The 25162-nt window shown below is 37.6% G+C and overlaps 1 protein-coding gene across 3 annotated transcripts in view; it reads left to right on the top strand.

Annotated features, from left to right (window-relative positions):
* The window catches only part of ZRANB1 (zinc finger RANBP2-type containing 1), a 54738-nt gene that overhangs the window by 26213 nt on the left and 3363 nt on the right, over window positions 1-25162 (top strand). For 2 of the 3 annotated variants that reach the window (XM_032490690.1, XM_032490689.1), the window contains 7 exons: window positions 14549-14736; window positions 18664-18817; window positions 20915-20986; window positions 21481-21679; window positions 22244-22364; window positions 23626-23755; window positions 23851-24080. In XM_032490690.1, coding sequence (XP_032346581.1) covers window positions 14549-14736; window positions 18664-18817; window positions 20915-20986; window positions 21481-21679; window positions 22244-22364; window positions 23626-23755; window positions 23851-24080 — 1094 coding nt within the window. Of the gene's footprint in view, window positions 1-8793; window positions 8917-14548; window positions 14737-18663; window positions 18818-20914; window positions 20987-21480; window positions 21680-22243; window positions 22365-23625; window positions 23756-23850; window positions 24081-25162 lie in introns of all 3 variants that reach the window. The other variant, XM_032490691.1, reaches the window with a different exon arrangement.

Raw genomic sequence — 25162 nt, 5'->3', positions numbered from 1 at the left:
TTAAGGATTTTTGGGGAGCTTTGAGCCAAGAACTGGGGATGAAAACCAAATATATATATATATATTTGGTCATCTGAATGATGTTTCCTATAAATCACAGTATTGCATCTGAAAAAACAAATCGGTTGCAGTTTGTAATCTTCTACGATGACTTTTCTAATTCCTAGTTTTGAGATACAGTGTCTGGTCAGATGAAAGGAGTGTTGTACAATAACCCAAACAAAATTAAATTAACTTCAGTGCAAGAAAAGGTCATGTAAGATTAGTTTTTGAGAAATGGTAGTACTGTACACTGGAATGATAATAGGGTGATTTATACCAAGAAAATTACCACATCAAAACAAAAAGAAATCCTTGACATAAGACACAATAGTGACTTTATCCATTTATTCAGACATCTTTGTGGCTGACGTTTTAGCTTTAGAGGAGACTTAGGATATAAATTATTGTAAAGAAAAAAATAGAGGCTTCTATTTTCTAGTTCAGTAAGTACTCCTTAGCCTTAAAAATTATTAATTACTCCACAGGTATTTTATTGATGATTTATCTGAAAACACAAAACATTAGGTATCTTGAGAAGTGAATTATTAATGATGAGTTAATCTCCAAATTTGTATTATTTTCTTGCCCAGTACTTGACTTCCTTATAGGTGCCTCTCCCCACCTTCGTTGGGTATTCTCTGATTTACATGGCTGATTTAAATAGTGTGGCAGGCAGAATGACATACTCTGGCCCTCCAAGATGTCTAAATCCTAATTCCCATAATCTGTGAATATGCTACTTTACATGGCAAAAGGGATTTTGTAGATGTAGTTAAGGACCTTGAGATGGAGAGATTATCCAGATTATCTAAGTGGGCCCAGTGTAGTCATGTGGTTCTTTGTAAGTGAAAGAGATGGGAGGATGAGGGTCACAAAGGAGAAGCAGAGGTTTTAGTGATTCGAGGTCATGAGCTAAGGAATGTGGGCAACATCTAGAAGGTAGAAATGACAAGGGTCCCCTAGCGCCTCCCCATGGAGCATACTTTGATCTTAGCCCAGTCAGACCCATGTGGAACTAATGACCTTTCCCAATTTTAAGATAAAAAATTGTATTGTTTTAAGCCTAAATTTACAGTAACTTGTTAGAAGCAGCAATAGGAAATTAATACAGATAACATTAAAAAAATTACAGATAGCATCTTGTAGCATCTATGACAATTTCAGAAAAATTTAACTTAACCTTCGCTGATTCAGTGAGTAAACAGGAGTCACTGTTTTGTTATATAATGAGGGAAGTTGAGGCATAGAGAGGATTACTGACTTGCTGAATATGATGTAGCCATGTTATTAATCTGTTTCTGGACAAAGATGATTATAAGTTGTTTGTAAGGGAAAACTTACTTCTGTGTGTCTCTAGCCTTGCACTACATTCATAGCACTAACGGCCACCAAATGTGTGTGAATATGGGAGTGGATGGGGGCAGATTCCGAAGCCAAGCAATTCTCAGATTCTCCAGACACCAGCTAGGTGTCCCACAATTTAACTCAATTCTGACACTGTCTACCTGGAGATAGCATCAGATCTTGCAGAGTAAGGACTCAGTTTCACAAGACTGTCTCCCCTGCCCCTTCAGATGTCAGTTGGCTAGTCCAGGTTGTCACCTGTGTTTCTGATTATCAGCTGTAAATTGTAGGTTCCTGCAACCTCCTCCTTCAATTAGTTTGTTATAAGGATTCACAGAAAACATTTTACTTACTAGATAACTGGTTTATTATAAAATGATATAACCCAGGAAGAGCCAGGTAGAAGAGATGCACAGGGCAAAGGAAGGGGCTTCCCATGCCCTCTCTTGGCTGCCACTCTCCCAGTACCTCCACATGTTCACTGATCTGGAAGCTATCCAAATCCCATATTGGGGATTTTTATGGAGGCAAGATAGATTAAATCACTGGGCACTGGTGATTGTGTCAGCCTCCAGCCCCTCTCCCCTCCCCAGAGGTTCCAAGCCTCTGGACACAGGGTTGGTTCCTCAGGCAACGAGCTTCCATCCTTAGGGGCTTTCCAAAAGTCACTTCATTAACATAAACTCAGGCAGTTGAAAGAGGCTTGCTGTTTTATGAATAACATAAATAACTCCTATTTCATCTTCACCATCCTGGAGCTATTTAGGAACTAGGAACAAAACTAAATATTACAACAGAAGATGCTTTTACAGCTTATATAGGAAACTACAAGGGTAATGTGCCAGGAACAGTAGATGAAGACTAATATTTCTTATTCATAGTGTATTTTTTGCTTGATATTGTGGAAAGGAGTACTGTTACTGGAACTTTTGAATGATATCTGATACCTATAAATACTGATACTTTCAGTCCTTTTTTCCAGGTCAGCTAAGTATGTATGCCTATATGAAGTTGATTGCTGTGTCTCAGGGTAATCTGTTACTTGCTAATATTCCTCAGCATTCTGTGGCTAGGTCACATTATTTGAACTTGAGTTTTTGTATGGCATTTCTCTAGTAGTTGTTCTGTTTGCTTTGCTTGTGTTTACCTGTATTTGGTATACCGCAGCTATTTGGACGGTCTATTCTCCATTTTTAGAATTTTTCCTGCCCTGTGGAATTGCTTCTCAAAATCACCGCTTCCGAGTTGGTAGCCCAGTAGCAGATCTATGTTCTAATATTTATTTTAGAGATCACCTTCTGGGAGGTTAGAGGAAGCTAATGAATCTGTTAACTGCTTTGATAGGTTTATTTTAAGTTATGGTTATTTTTTCAATGCTGGGTTTATTCCAGGATGCTAATGGACTATTTTGTTTTTATTAAGAACTCAATTTTATATCGACACCAGACCATTCTACTGAAAGGTGCTCTTAATGTCCCCTTTCCTGTAATACATTGCTTTACAGATGAATGTTTGCAGAGCCTGAAAAAAACTGCTTTTCAGTCTTTCACATTTAAAATGATTGCATTTTTTAAATATTTTTTTAAAACAAAAATGGTTTGAGTTGAAATATTCTATTAAGAGCTTTTAATAGAATCCAAAATATATGCAGACTCCTTGCAGCAAGTCTCTGGCACTGCATCCATAAAAGGAAAGTAAGCTGCTAGAATGCTGGCAATGCCTTGTATGTCCTTGGTTAGCTTTGTGTGATACTCTTACGTGGGATGTGTGTGTGTAGCTATGAAAACTGTGGTGTCTTTTCACTCCATACACATTCTTGGTTGTGGATCTCCTTCCTCTCCAAGGTAGTTGATATTACAGGTGGTAGTAGAATTATTTTTAGCACTGTGAAAGGAGTATTATCTTCAGCTGGTTTCTGTCTTGATTTTCTTCAAGTTTCAAAGGATTTCCTTATGCTTTTGGAACTCTGGATTTAAAATAGTATTTTATGTCTTGGTTTTTAAGTATATTGTGGTTATTTCACAGCAATAAGAAATTCTAATCTGTAGGTAATACACACACATTTTATTTTCCCTGGCTGGTTCAGTCTGACTTTTGAAAGAGCTTCCTGACACCTGGGGTAAAAAAAATCTTCCAGGGACGAGTGTGTCAAGGCAAATGGATGGCAGTGAGCCTGAAATAGAGCTCTGGCAGTGTTCTGGTTGCCTTTAGTCTGTCTGAGACCTAATTCCTGGCTTTTAGGAATGATTGATTACACAGGCCTGCCAACTAATAATGTGCCTCCTAGGCTGAGAAAGGGAATGTACCTGGTGATTCTTGACTGCATGATACTAAGTTTGAATATGCATCATTGATTTAGTAAAGGCTTTCATTTTTTAAAAGCACTATAATAAATGAACACATTGAATTATGAAATCCAAAAGTATTGTTTAAATACTAAGTGTAAAAAGATGTGTTTATACAATAGAAAACTTTAGTTTACCATGAAATAACTAAACATTTATTAAACTTTGCATATGGTTGTAAGAATCAAGCGGTTATAAAGAGTTCATAAAGAAAAGCAAGTTTCTTTTTCTAATCTCCACCTTCAGTGCTGCTGTGCAGAGATGTTCTTCCTCATCAACCTTTCATTCTGAGAAATTTAAAAACCTATAGAAAAGTTAGATAGAATACATTGAACACCTGGGGGAGGGTATAGCTCAAGTGGCAGAGCACATACTTAGCATGCATGAGGTCCTGGGTTCAATCCCCAGTACCTCTTCTAAAATAAATAAACCGAATTACCTCCCTCCCCCACCAAAAATTTTTTTTAAAATAAATAAATTAAAAAAAAACTAATGTTTGTTGTTAGACAAAGGTGAAAACATAAAAATACATTGAACACCAAATGCCTTTGACCTAGATTTTCCAACTGTTAGCAGTTTGCAGTATTTGCATGCTCTGTCTCTATTTGTCTGTGTCTTTCTGTATGAGTTTTTCCTGAATCACTTGAGAGTTAGCTGCAGGTATCATGACATTTTGCTCCTAAGTAAATACTTCAGCATTTTATGTCCTAAAAACATATTTCCCTACGTAATCATGCAGTATAATTATCCAGATGGTCTAACATTTGGAGTCTATATTCAGTTTCACCTATAGTGTCAGTAATATTGCTCTAACCCTATTCAGTCAAGGATTATACATTTTATTTAGTTATTTGTCTGTTTAATATCCTCTAATCTAAACAGTGCCACAGGTGGTTTTTGTTTTTATTTTTGTTTTTTCATTTGCTCTTCATGACATTAACAACACCAGAAGCCAGGCCATTTGTTTTACAGACTAAGCCTCAATTTAGATGTGATTAGATGAAATTTAAACATTTTTCTTTTTGCAGGGAGGGAGGAGCACTGCACTACTGCTCCTAAAGCAGGACCTCTAGTATCTCTGAATAATGTCCTTTTACTGCTTTTTCCTTTTTTAAAGGTTTATTTTAGCTGTGGTAAAATACATGTAACAAAATTGGCCATCTTAACTATTTTTAAGTGTACAGTCCAGTAGCTTTGGTATATTCGCATTGCTTTGCAGCCATCACTACCATTTATCTCCAGAACCTTTTCCATCTTACAAAACTGAAACTGTACACAGTAACAATAACTCCCCATTCCACCTTTCCCAGCTCCTGGCAACGACCATTCTAGTTTCTGTTTTGAATTTGACTACTCTAAGTACCTTATATAAGTGGAATTATACAGTGTTTGTCCTTTTGTGACTGCTTATTTATTTCATTTAGTGTCATGTTTTCAAGGTTTATCCGTGTTGTAACATACTTCTGAATTTCCTTCCCCTTTTTAAAGTTTGAATGATATTCCATTTTATTTATATACCACATTTTGTTTATCAATTCATTTGTTGATGGACATAACAGTATTTCTTGTTTTATCAGATTTGGCATTATATACTGACTTCCTGTAACATGAGAGTTTAGTTCATTTTTAAATGATAAAAGCAGAGCATACTCATTGTAGAGTATGTCAGAGGTAAGAAAAACTACCAAAAAAAATAGTTTATAGTATCACTATCTAGAGGAAATCTCTCATTTTTTTGTATTTTCAGTTTTTTACATTTATTTTTATGTAATTGAAATAAATTATACTTTCTTTTTTGTTGTTGAATTTTGAAGTAATTAAAATTATTTTCATCTTTTAAAAATGTGTAATATGACATTGAGTTGCCATCCTTTAAGTTAACCTATTCCTTATTATTGGCCTCTGGGTTATTTGAAAATTTTTTATTCTGATAGTGTTTTGATGAACAAAATTGTCAGCATTTCTAATGATTTTCTTAGGTTCCCAGAAATGGGATAATAGGATCAAATGATATAAACATGTTAAAGGGTATTTTATCCATATTGGTAAATTGCTGCCTAGACGGCCTGTACCAGTTACATTCTCATAATCAGTATAACAGAGTATCTGTGTAGCTGTATCTTTGCTTACATTTGTTTTTAAGGGAGGCAAGCTGTCTCATTTAATTAGTCATTTGAATTTTTTGTCTGTGAATTGTTGATTTATATCTTTTGTCCATTTTTGGTGATTTTATCAAGTTATATGAAGTCTATATGAATATAAATAATACATGTATTGAAAGTTTGTACCAGTCATGTTTGTTGCAAATTTTCTTTCCCTTTTTCTGTGGGGAGAATTATAACACTTTACTTTGTCTTTCATAGTTTTTTGGATTGAACAAAGGATTAAAATATTTTTCCAAATAATTTCCATTGATACTATTTATTAGGTAATTTCTTTCCTCATTGACTTGGGTGGTTCTGTCATACATAAAATCATTCTGCTTCATTTGTTTTGAGGCTCTTTATTTTGATGTTTGTTTTTTATGTCAGTATCACACTTTTGCTTAAATAACTATGGCTTTATTAGATATCTTAAAATCTCATAAGGCAAATGTACATCTTGGTTCACCGTCCCCTTGCTTTGCAAAATTGTTTTTATTTTCACATTTTCCTTATTTGTTCATCCCTTCATTTATGCATTCACACAACTGAGTGTGCTCCCAAGCACCGTAAAAGAATCCGTGGCTCTCATTGAACTTGTGGTCTGGTGAAGAAATAATTTAACAAGTCTATACAGTGTGATAAGTTGAGGATATGAAGTGTGGGGTGCTAGAGGAGGACTGTTTACCTTAATCTCTTTCGGAGATTTGGAGAGCGCTTTCAGGAAGAAGTGACATCTAAGCCAAAACCTTAGAGAGAAAAGGGAAGAGTCAAGAGGGAAGTGTATTTGTTTAAGAACGCAGCAGCAAGAGATCATGGTCCTGTAAGTGCAAGAAGTTAGTAGAGTTGGAGTGTAGGGTGTGAGCTGTGAGAGAGAAGCTGCAGGGTGGCCTGGACCTTCCTAGGCCTGTTAATCTGGTTAAGGATTTTAGCTCTTAATGTAAGAGCAGTGGTAAACACTTGGAAGGAGACTGCCTTAATCTGATTTGTAGTTTAGGGAGCTTGCTCTGGCCATAGCCTGGAGGCGACACTGGGAGAGTGCAGCCCTGGAGGTGAGCAGACCATCTAGGAGGAGATAACTTCGATCCAGGTGTGAAAGGGTGCAGTCTTGACCTTAGGTCGAGGCAGCGGAGACTGGGGTAAAGGAGATGTATTGGAGAAAGGCTTAACAAAGATAGGATGGGGAAAACTTAAAAGAACTGATATTGGGGCTGAGGGGAGAAGAAGTTAAAAAAGATAGGCAGGTTTTTGTTTGGATGCCTGGGCTGGATAGCAGTGTCATTTTCCCTAAACATAGAAGACATGAAGCTCAGTGTTAGACGCGATACACAGTGAGGATGTCTAATGGGTTGTTGGATATATGGGCCTGAAACTTGTGTGGGGGAAAACTGACCGTGCAGTTTATGTGGATAGTTGTGGGGCCACGAACATTTACTGAAGCTGTAGAACCTTGTTTTGCAGTAGCAAGTTACAAGGACTTTCTTGTTTTGTGCTTCTACTTGAGGATCTTATCATGATGGACTTTGAAATATCTCTTCCAATTTGATGATTCTCTGTTTTAATTCTGTCGGGATTTTTTGGCTAGAAGAAGAGTTATATGGATGTAATAGTAATAGTATAAAGTCATGTCGTGAGAGGTTTTGCTTTTATCTGTTCCCCCCCACTGCCTCTGCCCCTCTTAAAATGCTCATCTACCCTCTAATTTTCTCACTTGTGAAAGAGAGTGGCTAGACTATTCAGTCCCTCTGCCCCAGGCTTAAATAGTATAATTCTAAAAGTCTAAAATTTAGTTTCAAATTCAGCCATGATACATTGACAGTATAGAAGATGAAATTTTTACTTGAAGTCGGAAAACCTTTGAGGACTTGATTTCAGTGCCGAATGTGGTTTCGACATATACAGTATTTTGACTGGAACCTCAGATTTTTAAAAACCTTAACTTATATCACTTCAGTTGACTTTTTGGCGATATTTTAAGTAACCTTTGTAATTTAAATTACATTCATTTTTAACCCATTAACGTTGGTCCTCATCTCTAACCACCTTCCCGAAGATTACTTTGTGGCACGTTCCTTTATATCCTTCCATTGTGCTTTCAGCGGTAACTTCCGAATGACAAGATGACCTTTCTTACGCAGGTATCTGTCAGTTCAGGTGTTTTTTCATGACTTTGGGGATTTATATTTCCACAGCAGTTCAGGTGTTAATCTGATCAGAGATGTAAGGAGAGGTAAGAGCTGCAGGTATAATTTGGCCTAGTTTGTCATGATTAATTATAGAAATGTAAAGCCCTTAATTAGAGATTATTTTGACTTCCCTATTTGAATCTTTTGTTTTTCTAAAGAGGTTGTTTTTATAATGGAGTGAGTTTACTGAATGAATTGAATAGAAACTCATCTTGATAAACTCTAGATTAGATGATGAATTTATTTCCAATTTGTGATTTTCATCTCTTGGTTTTTGGAAAGGTTATTGTTCAATAGCACTATTGTAGGAATAGAAATGATAGATTTTAACTTGTTGCCATTGGTTATTATGTGAAAAATGCATCTCGGAGGTGATTTGTTTGGTCTGCTTAAACTGTTTTTGAGATTTTCATTGAGTTTATGTCTACTTAAGATGTACTTAGAAATATTGAGGTCATTTTATTTAAAAAGCATCTCACGTTGAGTATTGAAAGAGATTGCTGTGAGTAAGCCAGGTTCGTCATTAAAGTACAGCCATGTGGTTAAGAGTACGAAGGAAAAGTATTGCTGGGCGGTGTAGTTTCTTCTTGAATATGCAAAACCAGTTTAATTAATTAAACTCTGAGTAGAGGAGAACTACCCAGACATCGTAGCCAGGCACACCTGCATCTTTCTACTGACCATGGAAAAGGACATTCTGAACATTACCACTTAAAACTAACTTTTCTCTTTAAGGGCTCCTGAAATTGTGCCAGCTGACTCCAAGTCCACCCTGACCCCACAGCAATATACCATGCTGTGATGTCACAGCTACCATAGAACTCCAGGGTAGTGTTGAGCTGGCCCATGTGGGCTCAGGTAAGTCCTGGCTTTTTTTTTACCATTTGGCATTCTTTTCAAAGTTAGTTACGTTATGATTTTATGTCAAAATAAGGCAAAACTTTGAAAACTGTGCCATACATGGGGGAAAAAATAAGTCTGTTTTCTAAATATCTATGAGCCAGCTCCATACTCTAACCAACGGAGTTCCATAGTAGCTGTGAAGTCCCTAGTGAGTTGTGACCTGTGGCTTCAAAATACATTAAGTTCTATTTCTGGCCCAACTTACAGAACAATATGAGCTTTTTTTTTTTTTTTTTTCAACTTCATTTACTCTTAAGTCTTCATGTTTTTAAAAGTTTATTAACTTTCCTTTATCTGTATATACCGCTACTTAGCTAGTTGTGTATTTCATTCAGTCAGTTTTGAATATATAATGATACTGCAGGTTAGTTTTATAAAGTTAATTTTCTCAGAATGTCTTCGGCTGTCTTTTTAATTTGCCTTCATGGGATGGAGGAGGAAGGGACAGAATGGATACTACATACGTTTGTTAAATTTTCCAAAAATGTGTAAAGAGAAAGATGCTTCAGTTACTCTTGGAGATAGTGTGAGATGTCAGTAACCTAGAAGCATACGTACATCACCTCTTTCTCTTCTGCTGGAACTTTTCTGGTTTTTTTTTTCCTGGTCTTTGTTACATTATTAAGTGATGTTTTACCACTTAGATTTATTTACTCTTTTCCTACCTACCAACCCTTTTACCTTCTTGCTTTCCTTTTACCTACTATTATTAAAAGGTGGTAAAAATGTAATGTAAAGTGAAGAACTCAAAGACATTTTCTAAGTTATTTTGCGTATAATCTAATACTCCCCCCCGCCGCCCCCCAAGTAGAAAACATGTTGTAGCTAAAATGGTTCAGTATAGGCCAGATCCATTAAATACTGTGTTTGCAATGAAAACCCACCTGTGAAGAAACTTTAATCACTAGCTCCCCTTGAGCAGTATGTAACAGAGATACAACAAAAATCTGGACAGTTCACAGTGACATTCTTATGAAATTTGATTTGTAGTAAATTTACTCATCTTCATAGCTGAAAACTCAACAGTAACTGAAACTCTGAACTCTTATTTATGCTTAATGAAAAGAATGGAATTATATATTCCCAAAATCATTAGACAATAAACTTTTAAAAGTATTATTTTGTCCCTATAAATTTGTGTGTGTGTGTGTGTTTAATAGTCTTATTTCTTTTAGAGCAGTTTCAGGTTCACAACAGAATTGAGCAGAAAATACAGAGTTTGCCCATAGCCCTCCCCACCCACACATACATACTCCCCTACCCTCAACATCCCTCATCAGTGTGGCGTACTTGGTACAATCAGTGAACCAACACGGGCACATTATCATCAACCAAAGGCCATAGTTTGCATCAGGGTTTACTCTTGATGTTGCACATTCTATGGGTTTTGACAAACGCATAATGACATGTAGCCACTGTAGTATCATACAGAGTAATTTCATTGCCCCTAAAATCCCTTGTGCTCCATCTATTCATTCTCCCCCCCCCTCCCCAGACTACTGGAAACCATGGTCTTTTTATTGTTTCTGTAGCTGTGCCTTTTCCAGAATGTCATTTGGTTGGAATCATACAGTTTGTAGCCTTTTCAGACTGGCTTCTTTCATTTAGTAATATGTCTTTTAAGTTTCTTCTGTGTCCTTCATGGCTTGATCTTTTTTTTTCTGCACATGTATTTTTTAATTTACATATATGTACTGTTCATTGTTTCTAAGAACATAAGAGCTTTAGCTTTTTAAACTTACATAGTTACCAAAGGAGTAAAGCCAATCAAAATAAAAATTAACTCAAAAAGATACATACACCCTGCTATTAACAGCATCATTATTTATAATCGCCAAGATATGGAAGCATCCCAAGTGCACACCAACAGCTGAATAAACAATGGAGATGCAGCACATGTATATTTATGTAATGAAATACAACGCACCTATAAAAAAGGTTATTTTTTGCCATTTGTGGCCCTTCATTTTTTTTTTCACTTCAAAAACCAGAATTTTATAATTGGCAGAGACATTCCCATTACATCAAAAACAACAAAATACCTAGACATTAACTTAACCAAGGAGGTTACCTATACTCTGAAAACCGAAATGACACAAAGAAATGGAAAGATTTCTTGTGCTCTTGAACTGGAAGAATTAACACTATCAGAATGGCCACACTACCCAAAGCAATCCACAGATCCAATGCAACCCCCATCAAAATACTCAGTGACATTCCTCACAGAACTAGCTAGAACAAACGATTCCACAATTTATAAGGAACCACAAAAGACCCTGAACAGCCAAAGCAATCTTTCGTAGATTTTTTTTTTTTCTTTTTCTTCTTTTTTCTTATGGTTTGATGACTAGAGAAGGTCCTTTAACATTAGTTGTAATGCTGGTTTGGTGGTGCTGAAATCTTTTAGCTTTTGTTTATCTGTGAAGCTTTTGATTTCTCCATCAAGTCTGAATGAGAGCCTTGCTGGATGGAGAATTCTTGGTTGTAAATTTCCCCCTTGCATCACTTTAAATTTGTGTTTTTCATGTTCTGGAAGGTTTGGAGTTTTATATGCTGTGAAGAATAGAGAACAGACTGTTTAGTTCACTCTCGTTTTCTGCCCTCCTGTGTATATTCCATGCGAGGGGTGGGCAGCACTCCCTATTTGCAGTTTAATGAAGAGCTTATGGTTAGGGAAAATGATTGTTTTTGATATCTGGGATTAGGCCTAATAGAAATCCATTTTGTGTGCATATATACCAGCTTTATTGAGATAAAATTCACATACCATGTAATTCATCATTAGAAGTTCTGTATGTATTAAACACACTTAGTTTGAAAGCAAACTGGAAACCGTAGTTCCAAGGCACAGTTGCTAACTTTGTTGTGCTGTTTGGTCTGGACTCCTCCCCACCTTTGGTTGCACTAATTAGCTTCTAATTACAGGAATCCTTCAGAAGCATTGCAGAGGTAATGAATTATTTAAAAAAATTTTTATTTAGCAGGCGAGGTAACTAGGTTTATTTATTTATTTTTAGGGGGGTACTGGATGAACCCAGGACCTTGTTGCATACTAGCATGTGCTCTACCACTTGAGCTATATCCTCCCCCAGGAAGTGAATTCTTAAGCAGATATTTGTAAGATGAGATTCAGCTATGTGATGAGTTAGCGAAAAATAGTGAAGACAGGAATTTGGAAGATCTCCCTTTTCTATAACCAGAAATGAAGTTAGTTGATGTTTGGCTTTAGATTACGTCATCTTTATCTTTGGGAAACAAAAAATTTACATGTACGCACCCACACATGAACACGTGCGCGTATACACGTGCTGTGCAGGTCTCCCTCTTTATCTTTTAGGTAAATTGGGCAGAGTTTTTGGTCCTTGGGTTGCCTTTGGAAGGGCTTAGAATATTTCTTACGTCATACAAAGAAATTTTATAAATACGTATTTTTGGATTAAAGCTGAAAACTAAAGGTGAGGTGATAGTGCATGCACCTGGAGATAGTCATAGTTTTGATAGGACTGAAGTGGAAAGTAGTTGCTTTCATAAGGATATACTGTATACACAAAAAGAAATGGAATAGGGCATGCTCAGTTCTAAAAAAAATAAACATTAAATTATTCAGAAAGTTACGAGCTTTACTAGATTATTCTCATCTGTTGATTAAAACAAGTTAAGCAGAAACACAACATTGTAAATTAACTATACTTCAATTTAAAAAATGGTTATAAAAATTTAAAAAACTATTGGGTATAATATAAGCTATAAGGATATACTGTACAACACAGGAAATATAGCCAATATTTTACAATAGCTGTAAGTGGAGTACAGCCTTCAGAAATTGTGAATCACTCTGTGGTATACCTGTAACTTACATAATACTGTACAGCAATTATACTTCAATTAAAAAAAGAACTTTTTTTAACACTTAGAAAAAAATTAAAAGTTAAGCAGAAATTTTAGATTTCTTTGTGTACTTGGCTCTTTGACCATAGATTTGTTTTCATTTCAAGTAATATTTTGTGTCTATTCTTAAGACTTGCCTTTTTAAGAAGATTCGCCTCCCTTGTCTCATGCCAGCCATATTACATTTAGCCCTGATGGCTTCTCCAGGGCACGATACCTCATCATGGTGTGCTGAAGTCTTTATGTACTGGAGGTGGGGACTGCAGTTGTCCTTAGGTGTCTCAGTATATTGAGGACTCTGTTAGCCCTACCCTGCTTTGTAAGTAAAATTTTCTAAAAAGAAGGTATTCTCATTTGAAATCATGGGTTCTTAACCTGAAAAATACATGCTTCAGGGACAGGGATTCATTTTTCTGGGGACAGGATCTAGATTTGCAGAAGGAATCTTTGACCCCAGAGTTTATAGCTCACGAATGTGATGAAAAAGGACGGTTTTGAGTATAGGAATCATGTTTTTACTGTCTTTGTGTTTCTTACGTTGCCGGGCATGTCGCTGTGCCTGCCGTGGGTATTTGGTGCACATGGGAATTATCATTTTAATGCTTTGCTACTTTTAGTAATGGGGTGGGGGTTGTCGCATTTTCCAGTCTGTTGTACTCTAAGGAATAGCTCCTATATATCTAATTCCTAAATCAGAATTAATAGCAATTAAAAATACTTTTTTTAAAGTACAGTAACTTTAAGCTAGTATTACCATTTTTTGTAACAGATTTTTCTTGATGTAATTTAGGAAACACTTAAAATGAGTCGGTCCTACAGTCGGGGGTGTGTGTGTGTGTGTTTAACTATTTGTGGTAAATTTAAAGCTAACCTACACTTTCATTTTTTTCCCCAAGGCTATTTATTATTCATAGATGTACTGTACTGTTTAGTAAATAGAATTATTGTCTTAACCTAACATTAATTTGTGTGAAGATGAATAACAGTAGGAACAGAAAGTTCGTTATAGATTTGGGAAAAAATACTTGTTTTACATCTCTACTCCCCAACTGGTTTATAAAGTTTTATTTTAGCATACTTTTGTTCAAAATCATATAGTTTAAGTTTTACTGTATTAATAATAGTGGGCATAAGGAAGTCTTGGCTAAGAGAAATTCTGAAATCAAAATATTGCTAACTTTTACTTACATTAAAAATGGTTTTAACTGCCCTAAATTGCTTCAAAGCTAACAAAACAGCAGTATGGAAGTCTCCGCATTTGTTTTGATGCCCCTTTAAAAATGCAGTGTAGGGGGCACAAGTAGCCCAGCACCAGCAGGAGGCACACCCCTGTCCGCTTGCTTTCTGCAGAGCGGGGTCAGAGCAGGGCTTCGTGTCTCTTGTGAAGTCTAGTTGCTCATACTGCTAGATTATTGATCTTTGATTCAATTATATGTTCTGATAATTTCTCTAAACCTCACCAAGAGCTTGGAGCCAGCACTGATGTGATGGTAAGTGCCTAACTAGGCAGTTCTGGTTCTGGAAAGAAATGAAAGGGAGAGGAACCCTCTCTAATTTTCCTTATGTTCTTTAGGACATTTAAATGATGGCTCGGGATCCAGGAAGCACAGAGAATCAGAGTTTAGAGTGAATGCTACAGGTGTATGATTTTTGAAGAACCATTGAATTAAATATTTTTTTGTCTTGGTGCTTGTCCTAGGGGTTGTAGAAGGTGATTTAGCTGCTATAGAAGCGTACAAATCATCAGGAGGAGACATCGCCCGTCAGCTCACGGCGGATGAAGTGCGCTTGCTGAACCGTCCTTCTGCCTTTGACGTTGGCTACACTCTGGTGCATCTGGCTATCCGTTTTCAGAGGCAGGACATGCTAGCAATATTGCTTACAGAGGTGAGTGTGGCATTTTGATTAAACATTCTTTTATGTGAAGGAAATTTGTTCTTTAGTTTTCATTTTGATATAATGTTTCTCAGTTCTTGTATGTTTTTGATTCTTCTATCCTCTTGTAAAAATGACATTAAACTTAAGAGACTTCAACAAAAGTATATAATTTTTAGAAGTATATGTTTTTAAAACAAGGCATTTTGCCACAATATTTGATTTATATGTTTGATTAAAAAAAACTGGGACATATCTGTCATTCATTTATTCATTCAACTAACATTTATTGAGTATCGACTGTGTGTGAGGCACTGTGCAAAAAAGAACAATAGTTGTGAATTCAGTTGGCTCCTCCGTCTCTGAGTCTACAGAAAAGGTGGGAAACAGGTACAGTAATTCTGTAGAGCGTGCTTTCGTAGATGTACGTGCCAGAGGTTGTGGGGAGAGCTTGAGAACAAGTTTTGAGGTATCTTACCTTCTGACCCACAGCATGTAACATTTTAGCTAAAGGCAGTAAAAAGGCTTTGAAAGGGGTTAGGTAGAGGGGCAGGAAAGTGACAAGTTCAGAGTGTTTTGGCTGCTGGGAATTAAAGAGAGGGGCAAGATGGTTTAGGAGATCGCGGCGGTGGTGCTGGCAGGAGTCCTGCGGGCACAGTGGTGGCAGTGGAAAAGGAAAGAAGTGGGCTGGTTTGAGAGAGATGCTGGTGGTGTAGTCAGAATTAAGTGGATAGATTGGATATGCAGCGTAATGGTGAAATAGGGGTCAAAGTTGATTCTAGGCTTTCTGGGTTAAATAAGATCGGTGTTACAAATGTTAAGAGATTGCAGTGAGTCCATTCAGGATGTGATTGTATCAGCCAGGTAATTTTTAATGATAAGAGAAATAGGGTAAAAGTGCAGAGAGTTAGATCAATTGTGGATTCAAATCTGGTTTGGTCAGTATACATCTTCTGCGTATACTTATTTGCATATTCAACTTCACCAGTATCTGAGAACATTTATATACGAAGTGAGGGGGGATTAAGAGTTATGAAGGCAAGATGAAAGCATGATTGAGCTGGCTAGCCATTGTGTTTAGTTTGCTAGGAGTCCAGTGTAGCCAGGGGCACCTGGTAGACTCAGGAAGGGGAGGGCTTGAGAGACTAGCTGTCTAGCTGTACTGAAAAGAAAGGGCAGACTTACTGACTGTAAGGGAGAAGGGGACTGTTTGAAAAGCAGCCGTGCGATGAGAGGGACCAGAGTTCTGGAACGTGAGATGGAGCGGTCAGAGGCAGCTTCTGTAGTGTCTGAGGTCTTGCTGCGTTAATGTTGTGATGCCCAGTTGTGAATTGGAAGAGACAGCATGTGGAGTTATAGTTGCTGGTGGTAGCCAGAGATGAGAGAGAAGGCAGCTGTGAACCAAGGCTCAAGTCTTTAGGGTATACACAGGTTCCCCTTATCAGGTAAGAGGACTATGAGAAGGTTCTGGAAGGGCTGGCATAAGTCACTGCCTCCTAAGAGCATTCTGGGGACTAGCAACAGGAAGACAATAGAACGCCAGTGTATTTATTATTTACTGCTGTGTAACAAATCCCCTCAAAACTTAGCAGCTTAAAACAGCAGACCCTTGTTACCTTATAGTTTCTGAGGGTAAGGAATCCAGGAGCAGCTTAGCTGAGTGATTTTGGCTCAAGATCTCATGAGGTTACAAACTGTCAGGGCTACAGTTGTTAGAAGGCTCGACTGGGGCTAGAGGATCTGGTTCCAAGTACACTCATGTGGTTGTTGGCAGGAAGTTTCAAATCCTGGTCGCCTAGGCCCTCTGCAGAACTCCTTGTGATGTGGCGGTTGGTTTCCCTCGAGCTGGTGATCCAAGAGAGGGAGGGTGTATGAGAGTGATTCCAGTGGAAGCTGCAGTGTTTTTTGTATACAGCCTAATTTAGGAAATGATATACCGTCATTCTTGCCATATTCTAATGGGGCACATAGACCAACCCTGGTACAACATGGGGAGGTGGAAAGGAGGCTTGTTCTAGGCAAGGAATGAAATTGGTGATGGAATTTAGTTTCAGTGGAGTAGGCTCTCCAAAGAACAGAACTGAAGGGGCCAGTAGGGAGATAGGAAGGAAGAGAGTACGAGTCTGGGCTAAGAGATGTGTTTGTAGAAAGGGCACAGAGCCTAGTACTTTGGGGATAAGAACAAGAGAACATTACGTTTTGGAAATATGTATCTGGGGCAAGGATTTCAGTTGAATTTTAGATCATGGACCCTGTTTGATGGAACTACGGACTTTTCAAAATACTGTTTTTAAATGCATAAAATAAAGTTTTTAAATGCATAAAATTCAAAATACTATTTTTAAATGCATAAAATAAAAAATAAATTTCCACTTTATTATTTTATGCATACAAGGAGATTGTATTGAAATATAGTTATCAAAATATAAACTTCTGATGTATAAGAAACAGCATTTTAAATATAGTCAAGAGGTTAGTGAAAATGGAAGGATTTAAATTTAATTGAAATTCCTATTCTAGTTCATGGACCCCTTTCCCAAGTTCATAGGCCCTAAGTTAAGAACCAGTAGTCTAAGGAGGTGGTGGGGTTGAAAATACTGGAAGATGAGAGGTGTATGCGTGAGGATGGTGGGGGAAGGAGGAAACTTAAAGACCATTCACTGGCTGTAAGGTTTCTCTTGCGGTGTTTGCAGTTTTGGGTTTTAGTCCAAGTTGTTTTTGAAAAAAAAATCTTTCCCACATTTTTGGAAAGGGGCTGAGGGGTAGCAGATTGGAATAAACTGTTTTTAAATTTACTTTTGGATTCCATTTTAACGCTGTTACTTGAGAAATAGTTATATTCTAAAAATATTTAATATTTGGCTTTCCATAATTTCAGTGTTGCTTAGATTGGGTTCATGGAGTTAAGATGTGGTGATAATTTCATTGTTAGTGGTAATCTTGGCCAGTAAATTTAGGAGAATTGAATTTTTGTGTAGGGGTTTTCAGAATAGCATGTCTGATGGTTGTGTTGGGTATGCAGGGTTTTTGAAACACTGTTTACTTACCTTAATAGCAGTTTGGAAGTCTGCATTCAGGAAAGTCATTCAGGTGAGTGGCTGCAGTCTGTAGGGACAGCAGAGAACAGAGCTGACTGGCTCACTGAGGTCACACCAGACTCAATTCCTCTCAACTTTGATTTCAGAATCAAAATATTATCTTATATTTAAGATAAATATCTTCACATCATTTGTTGTATTCATTACTTAAAAAGGACAGGAAAGGTCTGGCTTGGAGGTTCTCTGTAGTGCTCACGACACCAGTGCTCAGATTTCATTCCTGTCGGGTTGTACTACTTCAGAGGTTTGTTGTCTGTCCTACACTTGGAGAAGCCAAGTGCTTTTTAAAAAAAAAATTCGTCATTATAACAAATACGGCAGAGGGATTTGAGGTCACTGGGAACAAACCCTGTAAAGATATCATGCTTTCTTTATTCTAAGTCAGGGTACTTGACATATTCTTAACAGAGCAGAAGGGTGGTTTGTACTTTCCTCTTTTTCCATGAGCTGGAATTCCCTGTTTAAAAATGTTTTTAATTGGGGATATGATGATGACTATTCTTACTTAGTTTTCCGTTCTCCGTTCCCCTTCTATGATGAACCTTTGTGAACAACTTTGTTTTACATAAATTTTTATCTTTGTATATTTCCTTGGGATAAACTCCACTAAAAAGTAGAATTACTGAGTCCAGAGGGTAAAGCATTTTTATTGCTCTTTTATGGGAAAATTGTACTGACAGGTACACTGTTGAGGGGCTAACACCCAATACCTCATTCATCTATTTAAAACAGTAACACCTTGAGTTACTGGGAAACTTTGGTCATTTCTTCTAAATACTGTTGTTTTCTGCTTGCACTGATGATAACTGAGATGTAGAGGAAAGTTTGTTTTGTATTTAAGGTGTCTCAACAAGCTGCAAAGTGTATCCCGGCAATGGTGTGTCCTGAACTGACAGAGCAGATCCGGCGGGAGATAGCTGCCTCTCTCCATCAGAGAAAGGGCGATTTCGCTTGCTATTTTCTGACTGACCTTGTAACATTTACATTGCCAGCAGGTAACTCCGAATCTCAGTGTGAAAATAAATTTCCACTTTATTATAAATTTTTTATGTCTGAATGAAAATTTTTCTGTTAAAAAACAGATACCTTAGGTATTATGTGTGGATCTTAAATTACTTGATTATCCTATTTATACTGGGGGTGACCAGTCCAAGGGCCATTCATAAACTAATGTTTTAGATCTGAGAGGAACACAGTGGATAGTAACTGACTTCTTTGTGGGTCTCAGATATCAAAGAAGAAGAAAATATTTTACCCATTTCTTTTTTTCTTTTTCCTTTTTTTTTTTTTTTTTTAGAATATCAGTCTGCTTTTTTTCTTTTTCTTTTCATGTGTGTCTGTTGTTTTTAAATTAGAGAACCGTTGGTTACCTGATACTAGAAGATAATATCAGAACATAGATTTTTTTATGGGTAGTCAAGTTATTTGAATCAGAGATACTGGCATTGTTTTGAAAATGTTATTACTTTCTTTCTCATTATTTCAATTTCTACTGTATCTGTGAGTCAACTTTTCATTTTTAAATTCCATGACAAGTGGAAATGTCTTCCAGGATGTTTTTTCATCCGTTAGCATTGAATAAATGGACCCAACACCAAAAGTTTCTAAATAAAACTTACATTTTGGTTCTGAGTGTTTGGGACTTTTTTATATTCAGATGTAAAAGGGATATTTACAAATGGTAGGAAATAACAGCTAAGACTTTTAGAATCAAATTTAATTTGAAATGCACTTTATGTATTTAAATTTAATACCCCAAATGATGACTAGATTTTTATTTTGAATTGGTTTCGCAGTTAAAAACATTTTTAGTAAGGGTAACTTCTTAATCTGGACCACTCAATTAGTAAACTGAATACAGCATAGAGAATTTGAGGAAGATGACAAAAATAGGGATCTGTGTACCAAAATGAATTAACTTTTATAAGAGGATTCTAAAGTTTGAAATGAATAAGTCTGAGCAGAGGTTGAGAGTGTGGGGGGAAGAGGAACAGACAAAAATGTGTTTGTTGTTGAATATCAGATAGCCCTGTTCTGTTTTTGCTTTTATATCAACTTTATTGAGTTATCAGTGACATAGAAAATTGTAACATATTTAAAGTATGCGTCATGGTGATTTGATTCACACATACATTGTGAAAGGATTTTCCCCCATGTAGTTACTTAACACATCCATCACCTCACATTCATTTATTCATCCAATTGCTTGAGTGATTGATTGATTGATTGATGGAGGTGAGAACATTTTTCTGTTCTTTTAGCGAATTTCATTTGTACACTACGGTGTTACTGACTTGTCCCCATGTTTCACGTTAGATCCTCAGCCTGTAGTTTGTACCCTTACCTGTTTCTCCCTATCCCACCACCCTTGCCAACCACTTTTTTTTTAAGATTCCACGTGTAGGTGATGCCATGTAATAGTTGTCTTTCTCTGTTGAGCTTATGTCACTCAGCGTGATGTTTTCAAGGCCCTTCCGTATTGTTGCAAAGGCAGGATTTTCTTTTTTCTCGTGGCTTAATAATACTGCATTGTATAGATAGATCACATCTACCTTTCATTATTCATCCATTGATAGACACTTAGGTTGTTTCCGTGTATTGGCTATTGTGAGTAATGCTGCAATAAACATGATGGTACAGATATCTTTGATATCCTGTTTTCATTTCCTGTGGCAATACGCCAAGAAGTGGGATTGCTAGATCATATGATAGTTTTACTTTAATTTTTTGCGGATCCTCCATACTGTTTTCCACAGTGGCTGTACCAGTTTATAGTTCCCACCAGTAGTGCACTAGAGTTTCCTTTTCTTTGCATTCTTGTCAACATCTGTTCTCTCTTTTTGGTGATAGCTATGCATAATTATTGATCTCTTTTCATTATTTTTGGATGGATCACAGTTTTGATAATGAAGTACAGAAAGGAAATATTTTACACACACACAAAATATACATGCATATTTTTTAAAAGAAGCTATTTGACAGCCTTCAGTGGAAAGGGTGTTGTTTTAGAGGAAGTTACTGTTAGATGCTGGTATCAAATTTTTTTGTTATAAGACATGAGAAGATCTTTTAAATCTGATTTTTCTTTGTAGATATTGAAGACTTGCCTCCATCAGTCCAAGAAAAATTATTTGATGAGGTGCTTGATAGAGATGTTCAAAAAGGTAAGCATGGAATTAGTATAATTTAACTTTGATTGATTTCAATAAACTTTTTGCTTTGCTTTGGAAGGTTTGAAGTAGTTTGGTGTATGGTCAACATGTTTTATTTTTACTTTAAATAGAAAATGTAAAGTTTTTAAGAATAGTGTGCTGTTAAAAATGCTCATTCACATCTCCTGTGAGAGTGAACAAACAAGGACAGTATAAAAGTTTTTAAACCTTGGTTTTCTATTTCCTGTTCTAGAATGAGTATATTTTCATATTAAACATTCCGAGAAAATAAATTATAAGGAATTTAAGAGTTCAGTAAATTATTTTAGAGCCTCAAGATGTTTCAGCTACTCAAGGTTTATATTTCAGTTGATCGGAATTATTTAGGTCTTTATTAGTAAATTACATATAAACCTGTTAACATCTAGAGGATAGGTTATTTCTTCACTGAATATTTCTTAATTGTAGAGGCATAAAAATGAACATGTTATTTAAATTACTCATAGAGTTAGAAGAAGAATCTCCAATTATAAACTGGTCCTTGGAATTGGCTACACGTTTGGATAGTCGACTGTATGCACTTTGGAACCGGACTGCAGGAGACTGCTTACTTGATTCAGTACTACAAGCCACCTGGGGCATTTATGACAAGGACTCGGTGCTTCGGAAAGCCCTGCATGACAGCCTGCATGACTGTTCCCATTGGTGAGCTGGCATCCTTCCCTTTTGAATCCAGGAGCACGCTGGCCGAATCATTGCCTTACAGTGGTGGGATGCTTTTCGTCTGCTACATTTTCTGTGGCAGCTGGGGGGAGACAACTTTGACTTCGGACATTGAGACACTTTAAGCATCTCAATGGTTTTTACATATTTTTGTTGAGCTTTAAAATAGAAATAAAATAGTATCATTAATGGAGAAATGCAGTGTCTTTGATTTTACCCAACGTCTTAGTTGCTTTTGTGTGCTTTTCTTTTTAATTTGTAAACCAATAGTAACCAATTGAAATCAACTGTTCTCATTACTAGTGTTTAAAGTTTTGATGAAAATTGATGGGTGGTGAATCAGATTGTGTCTGAGGATGTGTTAAAAGATGTCTGCCTGCAGAATGGAGGCTAATTTTAATTTGAAAAATATACTGCAAGCCAGGTGAAATTAATAAAATGTTAATCTTCTCATGTGAATTGCTTAAAGACCACGTTAAATACATGACTGGAACATTAAATGTGCTGTTTATAAAAGGCTTCCTTGTTTACTATCTTGCTTTTCAGGTTTTATACTCGTTGGAAAGATTGGGAATCCTGGTATTCTCAGAGCTTCGGTTTACATTTTTCCCTGAGAGAAGAGCAGTGGCAAGAAGACTGGGCATTTATACTCTCTCTTGCTAGTCAGGTAAGAGCTCTTCTTGCGGCTTCTGTGAGAAAAGAAAGGCTCGTGGTCTGAATCCCTTGACTTGCGAAGACCATGCTGGAGGCTGTGTGGTAGGAAGGCAAGAGTGCTTGACTCGGGCCCCCTGCCCGGGTTCTGGCTGTGACTGCAGTCTTTCAGCTGTGTGACCGGAGGCACATCCTCACTGCAGAACAGAGAGGGCTGTGTGTTTCTCATGTTAAGTGATTAAAAAGCTGTCAAAATTGAAAATTGTACTTGATGGTTCTAAGCACTTAATTGAAGAGCAATCTGAAGAAATATTTTTCCTCTCAGAAAGGTGGCCTTATACCTGTTCTACCTGCCCACAGGTTAGCTGCCATTCAGTGTCCAAGGGGCACCTCCCCAGAGTCACTGAGCTGGGGTGGGCTGTCCTGTGCTGGTGCCGAGCTGAGGCCCTGACGGTCAGGGTGTGCTCTTCATAAGGCTCCCTGGTAGCGAGACTGTGTCATGTTGCAGGCTGCGGAGGAGATGCTGGAGGAGGTGCCGTGGGCAGGAGTGCTTAGCTAACCTGGGAACGAGCTTTTATAAATTAATTGTGTAGGGTTGTCCCTCAGACCCATGCTAGTTTTATTTTGTGAAGCGTATTAATGTACTAAACTGTAAAGTTCAAATATATGCACGACAAACCACTCCTTTTCTTTGCAGAAAGCACTGTAACTCACTAGTGCCCTGTGAAGGAAGTGCCTTCTGTCTTTGGGCCATGCGGGCAGGGTTCAGTGACTGTTCTACATCTGAGACGTACCTCTGAAAAGGTGCTCTCAAAGTCGTTGTGGGAGAAGGGGGCCTGTTGAGTGTCCTTGTGTCAGCTGACAGAGCAATTTGCAGCCGTTATGTTCATACGAAATAAATCTTTTTACTCTGAGAGGACCTTGTTGTAGGTAGTACTTTCACAGGTAACTTAACTAGAAGACAGTTGTATAAACCAAACTCCCTTCGCTGTCTCAATCTCTTGAACCTGAGATTAAGATTGATTTAACTACACCCGCTCAGTTCTTGAGTTTGGGTAGTAAAGGATACCTGTACGTAAATGTTTCAGTTTGCTTTCATTGGACTTTGCTATTTGAGGAATCAAATGCTGCTTTAGCTTGACAATAGTAGTAGTATATTATTTTAATGAGCTGAGATGTACTGAAGGAGGGTTGCACTGTGTTGCACACAGCAGCCTTCCAGAGTGGTGATAAATCTTCTAAAGAGAATTTGCTTTCTTTTATTTTGTTCTGCGTAGCCTGGAGCAAGTTTGGAACAGACTCACATTTTTGTACTTGCACATATTCTTAGACGACCAATTATAGTTTATGGAGTGAAATATTATAAAAGTTTCCGGGGAGAAACTTTAGGATATACTCGGTTTCAAGGTAAGCCATTCTCATGAGTGTTTGGAAGTTTTTTGTTTATTTTTTTAGTGCACATTGCAGCCATGTCCTGAAATCCCATTCTTCCTTCTTTCCAGGTGTTTATTTGCCTTTGTTGTGGGAACAGAGTTTTTGTTGGAAAAGTCCGATTGCTCTGGGCTATACAAGGGGCCACTTCTCTGCTTTGGTTGCCATGGAGAATGATGGCTATGGTAACCGAGGTGCTGGTGCTAACTTGAACACCGACGACGATGTCACCATCACGTTTCTGCCTCTGGTTGACAGTGAAAGGAAGTTACTCCACGTGCACTTCCTTTCTGCTCAGGAGGTGAGCAGCCCGTTGCTCCTGTTGCCCACTTCAGGGGGCAGCGCTGCCCCAGGGCCCTGTCTGGTGTGTCTTTCAGGCGTGGTAGTGTCTGCACTGTCACTTCAAATTGTGAACTTGGTTGTAGTAATTGTCACTTCCAAATGTTAAAAAAAAATTTGTCACTTTCTGTAAATATGGGTCAGACTTTGAAATTTACCCTTTCAGAACTGCTGTGTGGGGTGTGTTGTGTGGAGATACAGCAGTGAAGTGAAGACCAAAGTCCTTGCCCTCGGGTAGTGATTAGTGCTGAGGAGAAAAAGTGAAAAGATGAGGGGGAAGCAGGGAGGGGGATCAGGGGACCATGGGGTTTGTGATTTACGTAGGGTGGCAAAGTGAGGCATCGCTGAGGATGAGAGGAATTGAGACCTGAAAGAGGAGGGAGTCTTGCAGAATCTGTGGGAAGAGAGTTCTAGGTAGAGGGAAGTGCAAGGCCAGTGTGGGGATGGGGACTGGGCAAGGGGGGAGGGAGGCTGAGGGGTGGCGGGGGCTCCCCAGCGGTGCTGCTTTTATTGCGGGTGAGCCGGGGAGCCCGCAGCCAGTTTCCCCAGAAGAGGAGCACTGGCTGCTTAGCTGAGACCAGATGCCTGGGCGGTGGCGGTGGCGGGAGCGGGAGCAGAATGCCAGGTACAGGTCGTGTGGGTGCAGGGGGGTGGTGTGGACCAGGCAGGGGGCGTGGTGAGGATGTGTGAAAGAACACTCTCAGAAAACCCACATTCTTAGAAAATTATTGGTCTTTTATTTAATATACCAGTAATTATTATGAAATTTTATAACCATGACATAAAGGAAAAAATTCATAGACCATAATTTTTGTAACTTCAGACTATACATAACTTTCTGAGTAAACTTACCTTGTCCTGTTTGAAGCTGGAATTTTCTTCCTAGCTTTTTCTTTGCCAGGATCAGCTTATTAGATAACATTTGCTTTTTGCTATTGTATCAAACAAATTAACTTATTACTGGACTGTTCTTCCCTCTAGGTTTTTCTGCAAATTTTCCCATTTATGTTTTTTCCTATTTAACCATAGGAAACTGGGTTTTAA

This window comes from Camelus ferus, chromosome 11, assembly GCF_009834535.1.
Source record: "Camelus ferus isolate YT-003-E chromosome 11, BCGSAC_Cfer_1.0, whole genome shotgun sequence".
NCBI classification, from domain to species: Eukaryota; Metazoa; Chordata; class Mammalia; order Artiodactyla; family Camelidae; genus Camelus; species Camelus ferus.
This window is presented reverse-complemented; position numbering and strand designations above follow the sequence as displayed.